Genomic DNA, 13,445 nt, shown 5'->3' on the forward strand with positions numbered 1-13,445 from the left:
TAATCGTATAGTATAGAACTGGGCTGTTTTATCCTGGAGGCGTCGTGGTTATTAAGAGTTGCTTTGCATAATTTTGGCAGTACCACGAAACGTCTTAAAGAAAGCGTACCGATCCGCGACTCGACCCGATAATTTCTTCGGTGGCAAACTTGTTAAAATCGTGATCCAACAATGTTGGCGGGTTGGTGTGTGTTTTGTGTACTGGCTTCAAGGGCATGGGTTCAAACCATGGTGAGGCCAAAACCATTTTAAAATTGTTGGATCACGATTTTAACAAGTTTGCCACCGAAGAAATTACCGGGTCGAGTCGCGGATCGGTACACTTTCTTTAAGACGTTTCGCGGTACTGCCAAAATTATGCAAAGCAACTCTTAATAACCACGACGCCGCCAGGATAAAACAACCTAGTTCTATATTATACGATTACTACTTGCACGGTAGATAATCGGTCTAGAAATACATCTTCAGATGGTACTAGGACCATTCAATTATGGTATAAATACCATCTTAGTATCTGGTATAACGACCAGTCGTAGTAATTTCTCAAACCAAGAGAAATTTCTATAATTCTCTAAAGAGAATCCAATAAAAATTATACTTGATAATTTCTCAACTCAAACGAGGAGAAATTAACATTATTCTCTAAGGAGAATTCAAGAAAATACTCGGAAAATTCAACGAGTAGAAAGAAAGAGGGAGAAGTTGGCGCTTCGACAATTTGAAAGACGCGGAGATATGAGAGTGAGGAAGGAAAAAATCAAAATAAGTTTTTGGTGTGTTTTGGAATGAAACAAACGACTTCCTTATATAATGAAGTAAACTAGCCAAGATTTCTAATCTAAGCGATGTGGGACTAAGGAATTTTTCCAACTAACATACAATGTGGGACTTGACTTAATGAACTATTTCAATTCATCTCCCTATATTGGAATATATACATAATGTTCCAACAGTTTTAAATTGCGGTCCGCAACCGCAATTGCACCCGCAATATAGCGGATGCGGTTGTCTCCGCAACCGCATCGGACCGCAATTGCGGTGTGATTTTAAAGTCTCGCTTCCGGATGCATTAGGAACTCCGTCGGACAATTTTAATCATGTTTTTTTTAAGTATTTTCATTAAAAATCAATATATTAGAAGTCTAAAACTCAATTTACTTCTTATATAATGAAAAAACATAACATTAAGTGTTTTTCAATATACTAATTCAAACACTTCTTTTTAAAAATTCACGCCGCAACGGCCGCAATGCGCATCGCAACAAGCGCAATGACCGCATTCGCAATATCCGCAACCGCATCCGCAGCTGCAACCGCAATTTAAAACCATATACACACACAAATCATATAATACACAAAAATCATATAATACATACTAAACAAACTTATATCAAGAAATAGATTATGTGTTAGATAAAAAACATTGTAGCATTTGATGAAATTTCAAGAACTCAAGTAGACAGAAATCATTCATCAACACACACATGGATCTACAAGTAATGATTCTTCATTAAACATATGAGGAAGAAATAAAATTACCTACACGGTGTGATCAATTTTTAAGAACCAAATGATTACATCGAAAAAGATTTAGTGTTGATTGAATGCGGGTGTTGTGGTGACTCGGATGATGGAGGAATAAGCTCCGGTTACAGTGTGAAGGTCACGATGGTGGCAGATCTGTAGAAGTTGAGAAACAAGGAAAAAGTAGGTGGATGATTGTGGTGAAGCTCCGATTGCAGCAGACGTTGAGAGTTAGCTCAGAAATAGTTGTAACGGTTGCAGATCGGAATCTTAAAGATGATGTTCTACATGGTGGTTTTATGAGGAAGTTTGAGGCAATTTGTTACTCATTGTTTGAGTATGGAGATGCGGTTTGGTGTTGAATAAAATACGGTTATGTTGTAATGATTTGGAAAATGGGTATAGAAGGTAGACAACGGAGGCACATGACGATGGAGAATCAGTTCGAGGATGTGTCGGTCTGGGAATCAAAGGGATGGTCGGATAACGTGCAGAGGTAACGCTCGAAGAAGCTGCATAATCGAAAAGAAACAGTGGAATCAAAGAGAACATGGAATGGCGGAGGAACGAAGTGAAACAAAAGGAAATAGGTTTGTAAGGCACGTTAGGGTTTTTGTGAAATGCGCTTCAGGATTTTACATCGGATGAAGAAATGTCCGATGTAAAGGCCCATCTATCACATCGGTTGGTAGCTGGCCCGATGTAAAGGCCCTATATAACAAAACTTCTTTTTATTTATCAAACTGCCACCACATTTTATTTTTCAATCATGGACTTTTTACATCGGTGAAAATCTACGCCCGATGTAAAATCCTTTATAAGAAAATTCCATTTTATTTACTAAACAGTCACTGTGTTATTTTTTTCTCTAAATCAAATATTTTTCACATCATGAGAAATAAATGTCTGATGTAAAATCCTTTAACAAATATTTTTCACATCAAATATCTTGAATCCTAATGTAAAATCCTTTAACCAAAGGTCTTATTTTGAGTAGTGGAGGCTGGTGTTTATTCCTAGTAGTGGATTGAATGAGGAGATAGCAAAGAGATCTAAATACTCGGAGGTGTGAATAAATCAGGTCTTTTTGGTAGAGAAGATTTATGGGTTATTGGAGAGTAATTTTCTTATTATGAAGTATGTTGTGTTGGTAAGTGGCCGGTAAAAAAAATTTGGTGGAATAGAAGCATAAGCAAGGAGGGTTCAGATGATTTTATTGATTGTACAAATTTTTCTTTTGACTTTTCCATTTTGAGGAGAGGTACGAGGACATGGGAATCTTAACGACATTCCATTTAGTTTACAAAACTTTTAAAAGAGAGCATTATCGTATTCTTTTACATTGTCACATTGAAAACATTTTATATCACATTCAAATTATTTTTTAATGTGAACACAAAATTGTAAAAAAAGGAATGTACTTGTGATTTGTTTGAGATTGGAAAAGTCCATAAAATTTTTGTAAAATCATCAAAGAATAACACATCATAACACCACATCGGCCGCATCAAGCCGCATCAGACCGCAAGAGATTATGCAATGTTCGCGAAAATTATTTGGTCTACCTTCTTTTTTAATTATAACATAGATTTAAGATATATTTTAAAAGGATTAGTTATATTCAAAAGGGTGACGAATTATTAATAAGATATATATGAAAATTTAGAGAGGAAATGGAAGATATGTGAAATCGAAAATAAATAATAAAATATCATATTTTATGTTCATAAATATGACTTCACGCCGCAACAACCGCATTCCGCATCACAACAACCGCAATAGCCGCAACCGCAGTGACTACAACCACAACCGCATCCGCAGCCGCAATTTAAAACCATGGTACTTAGGGTCATGATAGAAATTTCAAGAAGAAAATCAACATGAGTTTTACTTAGAGACAGAATGCCACAATCAGTGTTTTGTGAGCAACCCAATCAGTGTTCTATTAGCACCTCACTTGTAAACAAACCACACTTAGATATTGAATGTGATGTAGTCTGTAGACAATTCTTTGTTGGTGATACGTGTAAGCAAGTTAATTATGCCTTAATTCCTTGAATCACTCTTAACATACGCTGTACTGCTTTTTAGTTGTTAGTGTAGCACTGCTTTATTTTATTGTTGATCATATGTATGCTATAAGTTTTCTAAATGAAACAAACAATTTTTTTATTTTTTTTTCAAAAGGCAATTGGATTAATAAATCGCACTAGGGGTGCAACCCTCACAACACTTAAATGTAACAAACCAAGGGGAAAGACCAAACACAAACAAACGTATACTGTTGCATAAATGCAAAGAGAATTTAATTTAGAAAAGTACTGCATCTATATATAAAATACAAATCTACTCTAAAAGCATTAAATTGAGAACATCCATTTAGGAGCCAAATATATGACTTCTATATGAACTGTAAATCACCTTTCTATATGAACTGTAAATCACCTTTACCTTTTCATTCCGGTCATGACGAAACAAACACTTGCAAGTATTGTTGAATAAGCAAAGAAGTGTCATGTGCATTTGAAACATGTTAAAGCTGTCTGTTATCCTTGTATCAGTGAGAAAATGTTCACCAAGTAAATCAACTTTTGTCAAATAAATTCTGCAAGACAAACTTACTTTCAAATATAAGACACCAAACTTTCAACATAAGTCGCGCTCCTCCACCACCAAAGGTGAATGATTTTCTCTACTCTATCATCTCTCAAGTTATACACAATTGCTTTTCCATTAGGTCTGCTTGTCAATAATAAAGTACCATTCTTCTCCGAAACGCAAACTGGTAACAAATGGTATAAGCCATTAAGTGGAATTCGAAGATTATGGTAACTAATTTTAAGGAATTGAATCCAAGAGTCTTCCACTTCAAATTCCTTCATTTGCCATATAACATAATGAATTTGTTTGAAATCATAACAAAAAGAAAGACAATCATTTAACACACTTAGTTTTGGTTCGATATATGGCATTTCATCAAAATCTTTATCAAAACCCTGAGGAGGTAGCAACTGAGTATGTGTCTCTGTCCTCAAATCAAGTGAGATAATCACAAATTGCTTGTTAGTAATAATATCATTGCTAACGTAATAAGGACCAGAACGATTCTGAGTTGCCAACCAATAAACACTTCCGCTAAGATACACAGCCGAATCTTCGTTGAGATACATAGGAGAATATTGAATATATCTCCAAGTATTACTACGCAAGTTGAAAACTCTTACCTTTGTTTTCATCATCTCCACCACCTTATATATGGTAGTTGATTCATCAAAACCAAATGTGAAACTAAAAGGTTCAATTGTACTATCCTCATCATCCAAAATTATACTATAATCATCGTCCCAGGAAGAACAAAAACATAATCTTGGTGATACTGTCTTGGTGGCCGGGTTCCAAATTTGAAACCATAATTTCACAACATACTCATACTCATAGTCAATAGAGTGGCCTAACAAGCATAGCAATCCATTGCAGGAACCAACTACAAAATTGAATTCTTTGTCTTTTTTATTGTTTTTAAAAAAGTATTCATTCTCTTTCAATTGAAAGTAAGCATCCATGGGACGAGTGAAAGAGTTCAGAGATTTCTTGAACAAAGGAAAAAACGCCATGGATGCGACCGTGAAGTCATCGTCATCTACGAGCGTGATATAGGTATTTTGGGAAGATCTGTTAAGGTGCAGTTTGACGAAGGTTGGATCGGAGATGAGAGTTTTCCATGACTTACAGACACATCTGAGACGCATCAGTGACTTTACTGTTATCCATGATAACACTTCTGTAATGAGTTCATCGGGGACCGCTGGCGGTGAAGCCTTGTGTTTACGCCGCGAGGGAGATGGCGTGACGAGACTCATAGGTAACGTTAAACCCTAATCACACCTAAAACCAACTGTTACGTAATTTATAAATATGGGTTTTTCTTTAGTCAATATTTATAAATCAGGGTTTTTCTTCGCAATTTCTTTTTTTAGTTTCATTAAAAATAGTATTTTTAGTTCTAAAAATTATAATGAAATTTTGGTAAAAAAAAATGATGAAATTATTTTTATATTAGAAATTTTAATTATTAAACTACTAAAAATAACATTCGTAAATAAATAGCGTACCAAATGAATTTACTGACAAACTGAACCCTAACCCTATCAAAATTTCTAAAACCATCGCTCGAAACTCGAAAACCTCTTTTGCAACCGCAAAATCTCACAAACCTCCACATGAATCTCCAATCGAAGTGCCCTCTCATCATGTCACCATCATCATCACCGGTTTTCATTCCGCACGATCTTATCATCGAGGTGCTTTTCTTTCTTCCGGTAAAATCAGTCATTCGATTGATGTGTATGAGTAAGACATTCCACTCTCTTGTCTCTGATCCCACCTTTGTCAAATTGCATCTTCATAGATCTGCACGAACTCGAGACGTCTCACTTGTATCCAACTCCGAAGGCGATTCCGCCACCTTAAACGTTGTTAGTCTATCTCATAATCCTTCAATTCGTTTCACCCTTCCAAATGATCCTTACTTTCAACGCAACTATAAGGATTGTTTCTATATAGTTGGTTCCTGCAATGGATTACTCTGTTTGGGTTATAAAGTTAATGGTAACCGTAAAAAGATGAGCCTTCGTTTTTGGAATCCCGCAACGAGGAAATTGTCATATCAATTACGAATCACTGGTGATGCTAGACTTTATAATTTGACTTTTGGTTATGATAGTTCAAGAAACACTTATAAGCTGGTGCATTTCATTAATCGTACCACGGAGGTAAAAGTTCTCAATTTGGGTGATAATGTTTGGAGAAATATCCCAAATTCTCCTATATGTCATCATTTCGCAATGCATTTTGTGCATATGCGTGATAGTGTTATTTGGTTGGCAATATGCAATCTCCGCTCTCCCCGTCCTTACAAGTGCAAGGATATTACTATAGAACAATTTGCAGCTATTTCACTTGATTTGGGCACGGAGACACATACTAGGTTGTCTCTTCCGCAAGGTTTCGTTGAAGTGCCATTTGTTATGCCATATTTAAGTGTGTTAAAGGACTCTCTTTGTTTTTCTCATGATTTCAAACAAACTCATTTTGTTATATGGCAAATGAAGGAATTCGGAGTTGAAGATTCTTGGACACAATTCTTTAAAATTAGATATCATGATCTTCAAATATATAATGACTTGCAGTTTCGGTGTATACCATTATGCATGTCTGAGAAGACTGATACCCTATTATTGTCAAATCCAGACACTGCAATTCTCTATAATTTGAGAAATAAAAAAGCAGAGAGTATCGATAAACCTTGGAAGTTCCGTAACCATTATTACATTGAAAGCTTGGTTTCATGTCCCTGAAAGTAAGTTTCTTTAATGATGATTTATTTGTTTGGATATATTGTTATCTTATCTTTAATAACAAAACCTCTGTGGTGTAGGTTTGTATTCATGGCAATCAAAGTTATTTGGTTTCAATTTAGTTTTCTGAAACATGTTCTTAATTCTTCTAGATTCATATGCTACAGATGGAACAACTTAGATAAGAGCGTAATGAACATCAGTCCATCTTCTTGTTTATATTTTGCTAGCTTAATGAGACTACTTTTTTCTACTATCTATATAAAAGTCAAGTACTATATTACCGCAAGTATATTATCAATTTTTTTTATTAGAGTTTGGATTTTGTATAAAAGTTTAATTTTAATTGTCTATGCAATTTCATATGAGCACTAATCTAATTATTTTTTAATTTGCAACACTCTAAGTACTAATCCTAATTTGCCAATGTTATGGTTGACTTCATGTCTGCAACATTATAACTATGCTGTTGTCCATTTTGAGTATGAAAATCTTTACAGTTTCGGTTTTTAGAAAAGTTGATCTGTTGGATTGAGGTAGATGACTGTTGTTTATAAATTTCCATTAGCCTAGATTCTTAATTAATCTGGGACTAATTCTTTAATTTGGATATTATTTAGTTAATATAAAAACTAAGTATTTTTCCTAATTTTCAACAAAATTAAATCTTTAAGTCCAATAAAAATTAATAACAGTAAGAGACTATGTAGATAAGCCTATGTAGAGGGTTTTATTAATAGTTTGTCATGTAAAGTTTTTGTATTAGATAGGAGTATGATATGCGTGATAATTTGTGTCCGATAAAAATTGTCAAAGACTTTTAGGGCTTGTTGAGAAATAGAGCTAACCCACACAATGAATTGAGAAACTTTGAATATGTGATTTCTCTGTGTTAGCAATAAAAAAAAAGTCTCCTACCACGGCCAAGAAACCGAGGCTATATGCAAAATAACTGTGGCGTAACGCTGAGGCCACGGTTTGGCCACGAAAATCCAACTGTGGGATATGCGGCCGTGGCCTAAAGTATAGTTCACGGTTTTTTGGTATATACTACGTTTTCTTATCCGTCGCTTTTACAGGCCACGATTTAGGTAGTTTGATTAAGGTCGCGGTGTATATTTGCCATGATTACAGAACTGTGGCCATATGATAAAGCCACGATTTCAGTTTAACATTTAACATACAGGTTTGGTTTAAGATATAGCCACGATTTGGTTATGACTACAGATTTAAAACCGTGGTTATATGTTATGCATTCTAAACCATTAATCTTGCCACGGTTTATTTCTGTCTCATTACATAAATATCTCATTATATATATATATATATATATATATATATATATATATATATATATATATATATATATATATATATATATATATATATATATATATATAAATGCACATGCATTAATAATCAAAGACCAATAATTATTACGAGCTGCATCAAATGATACAAATATATATTGTTGACAATTGTTTTGAGACCTAGAAACAACCATATAAGTATAACACAAATTGACAAATTATTATTAAAATAGTGATGAATGGTGATGAAGGATAATTACCTCTAGGCCTTGGCTTCCATGTTTCATTGTATTTGATCCGTTGTCGCGCACTCAAAAACGAATATTTTGTAAAACGGTAGTTTAGCGGTAACGACAACTCGAATATCGTTCTCACAATGATTCTTGTATTATATTAACTAATCAAAATAGATTAAGGGGGGGGGGTTGGTTTAGGATCGATATAATAATAACAAAGTGAAAAAGTGATTAAAATAAGTGATTATGTAAATAAGCTAAAACGACAATTCTACTAATTCGGTTACCGACTTATCACTAGTTCAATAAACTTCAATCCCCTAAGCGGATTCTATACCCCTACCGATTACAACACCAATTAACAAGCGAAATTGATATTATAAGGTTTCGTTCCTATTTTCCGAATAAAGCAAACGGATTAAGCACAATCACGAATTAAGCAAACGTGATTCTAACATACACACTTTAACGATTAAGCAACGATAAAGTACGATAAAAGTCAAGGAACATAAATCAATCGGTATAAATCAATAATATTCTATATAAATCGAATTAAGCAAACAAGACATATAGATTAATATCAAAAGGGAAAAGAAATTGAATTAAAGATTAAAAACCTCAAAGTACTTGAAACCGTAACCAGCAGAAATTGCCTTCGGGGATTAGTTCCTCATCATTCGTACAAACCTTTCAAAATTATTTTGTGAAAAGTAAAAGTGACAGACAGTACGGCCAGACCTAGGTACTAGAGAGAACCAAACAGTTTACAACCCAACTGGGTCAAAAACATAACCCAGGCCCAAAACTAACGACCCAAAGATAAATTAAAATTAATGCTGCAACTTCAAACGAAATTCTGGGAATAATTGACTCCGAATCTGACTTTGACTCCAACATGAAAGTTGTAGCTCTTTCTCTTAGCTTTCCGGCGATTATTAGTACGCCTTAATCGGATTCCCGGAGCTCCACTTATGATCATTTTAGTGCAGACTACTAATGCTGAAAATAAAGTACGAAAATCAAATAAGTGCAAAAATAAACTAATTTATAAAAACACATTAATATATAAAAATAACCAAGGTAAAGTCTGGAAATGCATAAGTATAAACATATAGGAATATGCATCAAAATGCACTTATCAGTATTCTACTACAATTTTTCTTTCTATTCCTCCAGCTGCTGTTCTCTGAAATGGTAAACAAACAATTTGTAGTGAAAGCTTTTGGAAGCAAGAGAGAGAAACCATTATAGAGGCATCAATAGGTACTAATCTTGCACACTAAGGATATCGTAGGAACACAAATCCACAATTGTATGATCATAAGCCTCCTGAACACACAAACCACTTTGAATCATGTTATTATGCCAAAGCCTAACTTAATCATCCTCCTTTTTACTCTTTTTCATTATGGCGCAATCACATTAAGCCCGTTATCTCCACACACTCATTGTAAGGCTACCGGTTAGTGACTCTGATCTTTTTTTTTGCATGGGGTTCTGGTAACTAAGTGGTATACCCCTTTTATTCCCCAATTGTAGTTGCGGGGGATCGGACCGTAATCCTCCCTACCAAGTTCAACACCAGAAACCTCTGAACCAACTAACAACGGGACTTGAAATATTTTTTTGTAGGTTCTACAACCGTTGGGTTAAGTGACCGGGTGAGGGTCACCAAACTTAGGAGGTGCATTCCTTTTTTCTTTTTTTTTTTTTAAACTTGACCACTCACGTATTTTCATCGGCTTCCTTACGTAGAGCATGTGTGAGATGGTGCCGACTGCAAAGATAAACTACTCAAGAGCTGTTAGAGAATGATAATTCAAGGCTATGTCATAACAAGTATTCAAAACAATTCCTATATTCAGGAGACTTACGGTATTAAGATGATACCAATCTTAGGAACTTTTTCCAAGTCTTCACAACTAACCTCATTAATCTATAGCCTAAAACTTTCAAAAAGATTTTTTTTTTTAAGAACTGAAAACAAAACAAAAACAAAAAAAAATTGAAAGAAAACAAAACAAATAAATGATTCCCTCCCCACACTTAAGACATACATTGTCCTCAAAGAAAGAACAATAATATAAAATAAGTGTGAGAGAAAGGAAAGAACACACCTGAGGGGTTAAGGTGGAATGTAGCTTTCATGTCTGGTGGTTTTGGTGGAGCTCTTTCTGCACTACGAACACATGAAATAGGAAAAAGTAAATAGCAAGTGAACTTGGATGTTAGTAAAAAATATGGTGGCTTAGGAGGAATAGTCTGCACATATGGTAAACCTGCAATAACAAAAGTATGAAAAATAGAAAATCCACATTTGGCTTGTGAGTCAGATAAAATAGGTGGAAGAGATGTACAAATGGTGAAAGATAACTCCATGTTGTTTGGCTTAATTAGAGTTTCCACCAAAACAAATTCTGCTATGGACAATGGTTGCTTATGACAAAAATCCACATTTTTTTTGTCAAATTCAAGAGTTGTTGAATTTGCTAGAATTTCTGCACAAGTGGTTGTCAGCACCAAACTATCTTCACCTAAAATGGCTGCACTGATCTCTGTGAATACAAGATTACACTCAAAGATGTTTTTGATTCATGGCAAACTCAAATAAGCATTCAAACAACAAGACGGAAGCAGAAAACTTAAAGAAAAGCAAGCATTGATCACTCATAGGTCAACCCATTATGTTTATATGTTTATAGGTTGTCTCAACACAAGCAAAACAAGACGAATGCAGAAAAACAGCAGTTAGGTCGACCTACCATCAACCCAGGTCGACCTAAAATGGAGAAAAATTCATATACCCCTGCTAGGTCGACTCACACATCATTTAGGTCGACCTAAATTGATGAATTCTACATACCAGCCTGTTAGGTCGACCTACACATCAACTAGGTCGACCTAATCTGTGAAAATATCCCCAGAATGCATCAGAAGAGGATTCTAGTCGACCTACTCCTTCAACAGGTCGACCTAACTGGGAGCAAAATTCTGCAAGCTCTGTTAGGTCGACCTAAGCACTACAAGTGGTCGACCTAACTGATCAAGAAAGTTCAAAAATCAGTTTTTCTTGGTTCTAACTGTTATGCAATCATATATATTGTGCAAGGGTAATTATTCAAGTAACACCAACGACTGAAAGATACACAAACGCTTCTCATCTTCGTTCTTCATCATCTCCAACACAATTACACATAATCATTCTTGCGTTGCGGGTTAGTGATGAGTTCGATAACGTCCATGGAACGGAATTGAAGATTCCTAGTGGGTGAAGGTTTGTGGGGTTTGTTGGTGAATAAAATCTGCGGGTTTTGTCCTCCACGACGGGTGGTTCTTGGGGGTTTTTATCAAGAGGCGTTCATTGAGGATTCGGCTGAGTGTAACGATTGAGGAACGGGGAGTTCAAGGAATCAAGACACTGCAGAAGGGAATCAAAGTGAAGCTCTTGGATAACCTTGATCTGGCTCAAGATTAAGGGGGAAGAAGATTCAAAGGATCGACATAATTGGTTTATCGTTTATCGCTTTGTTATCTTCTTTGTATATACTACTTTCAACATTAATGAAAGATTACCCAATTTCAATTTGGAATTGGGGGCAGACGTAGTCGTAGCGAGGACGATCGACGAACTGCCTAAACAAATATCGTGTTCTTGTCGCTTTTACTTTCTCTTTTACTTTCTGTTCATAATTGATTATAAGTGCAAAATTGATCAACGATTCAAGTGTTAATATTGTGAATTAAAGTTCTGCACAAACATCACAATTCACCACAACTTGAATCACTATCAATTTGAACGTATCACCAAGTGTTTGTGTTTTTGCTTAATCCAATCTTACTGCATTGCAAATCAAAGTTGTCAATCTAGAAGTTAATTGGTTTTTCAGTTGTTAAACGTATTGGTTAGCCATCATATTACTTCACCATTAATTCCACTTATATTTTGGTTTCGAAACACATACGACCTTTGCAATAGCGGTCCAGAATAGACGCAAGTCGATTCAGAACCGCTTTCGCTCGAGTTAGTAGAAAAATCCGTAAAAACTTAGTGGGATCTATTCACCCCCCCCCCTCTAGATCCTAAGGCCAGCGTCTAACAATCTCAAGACAAACATTACAAACACCACATTCACAAGCAAAAATTTCAAGAGAGTTATCCACTTCAAGAGAAGTATATAATCATCCAAATCAGATTTCAAGAAATTTTGTGGCATAATCTCTTTCATGCATTCACTTGAATTTTTGTTTCTTACTATGAGTTCATCATATGAAACAAACACGGTTTTAATGGGCTCACCGGGAAATTCATCCAGGCTGGTATCACATCGTGTTAACTCTAATAATGCAACAGGTTGTACATCATCATGAAACATCACGTTCTCTTGAATTTGATGGACACTTGAGATTATTTGTTCATCTTGGACTTTTTTAAATAGAAACATAGATTGCATATGTTGTTGAAATTGCAAATTATTTGCAGTCATTCGCTTATTATTTTCAGCAATTTGCTTGATAATTTCTTCCAAATATGATTATGTGTCAGCTTTCAACGATGCATTTTGTTGAAATTGTTGATATGGCCAAATAGGGTGCTCTTCAATGTATGAGTATTGTCCTTGAAGATCACCTACCATTTGGGCCTCAGCATAAAAATTAGTATCTAACAACATAGGACATGCATCATTACCATGAAAATTTGAAGAACAAATATTGCAAATCGCAAGTGGAATATGATTTTGATAACACGATTGATGTTCTCTTGCTTCCATCAAATTAATAAGATAAGCCAAATGATCCAATGAGTCTCCCTTTTTTTTTTACACGAAAAAACAAATATGATTAAAATAAATTCAAAAAAAATACAAAAGCATGAAATTTACCCTAATGAAGACAAATAAAAATTTTGAGAATTTTTTTGGAATTTTTGACACTATGAAAACAATAAATAATTCATAAAAATAGAAAAACAACGAATTTACGATTTTGAGGGTCAAATCCCTTTAGAATTCTAAAGGAGT

General features: G+C 34.8%; 2 protein-coding genes across 2 annotated transcripts; one reads left to right on the forward strand and one right to left on the reverse strand.

Moving 5' to 3' along the window:
* Positions 1-1,230: 1,230 nt before the first annotated feature.
* On the reverse strand, positions 1,231-5,138 carry LOC131613934 (F-box/kelch-repeat protein At3g23880-like). Its single transcript, XM_058885574.1, has 2 exons — positions 4,286-5,138; positions 1,231-1,307 (listed from the first exon to the last, which is right to left on the reverse strand). Exons 1-2 carry the CDS (start codon positions 5,136-5,138, stop codon positions 1,231-1,233), a joined length of 930 nt encoding a protein of 309 aa, XP_058741557.1.
* A 636-nt stretch (positions 5,139-5,774) lies between these two features.
* On the forward strand, positions 5,775-6,881 carry LOC131613935 (F-box/kelch-repeat protein At3g06240-like). Its single transcript, XM_058885575.1, has one exon. The coding sequence runs from the start codon at positions 5,775-5,777 to the stop codon at positions 6,879-6,881; it is 1,107 nt and encodes a 368-aa protein (XP_058741558.1).
* The last annotated feature ends 6,564 nt before the right edge of the window (positions 6,882-13,445 follow it).

The sequence above is a fragment of the Vicia villosa genome, linkage group LG6 (genome assembly GCF_029867415.1).
Source record: "Vicia villosa cultivar HV-30 ecotype Madison, WI linkage group LG6, Vvil1.0, whole genome shotgun sequence".
Taxonomy (NCBI): Eukaryota; Viridiplantae; Streptophyta; class Magnoliopsida; order Fabales; family Fabaceae; genus Vicia; species Vicia villosa.

What these genes read in the sequence shown, in the direction of transcription:
- LOC131613934 (XM_058885574.1), bottom strand. Translation starts at nt 5,138, where the DNA reads ATGGCGTTTTTTCCTTTGTTCAAGAAATCTCTGAACTCTTTCACTCGT. An exon ending in TTGCGTTTCGGAGAAGAATG is followed by an intron (nt 1,308 to 4,285) that starts GTACTTTATTAT and finishes TTGCGGTTGCAG; the next exon opens with CTGCGGATGCGGTTGCGGAT.
- LOC131613935 (XM_058885575.1), top strand. Translation starts at nt 5,775, where the DNA reads ATGTCACCATCATCATCACCGGTTTTCATTCCGCACGATCTTATCATC.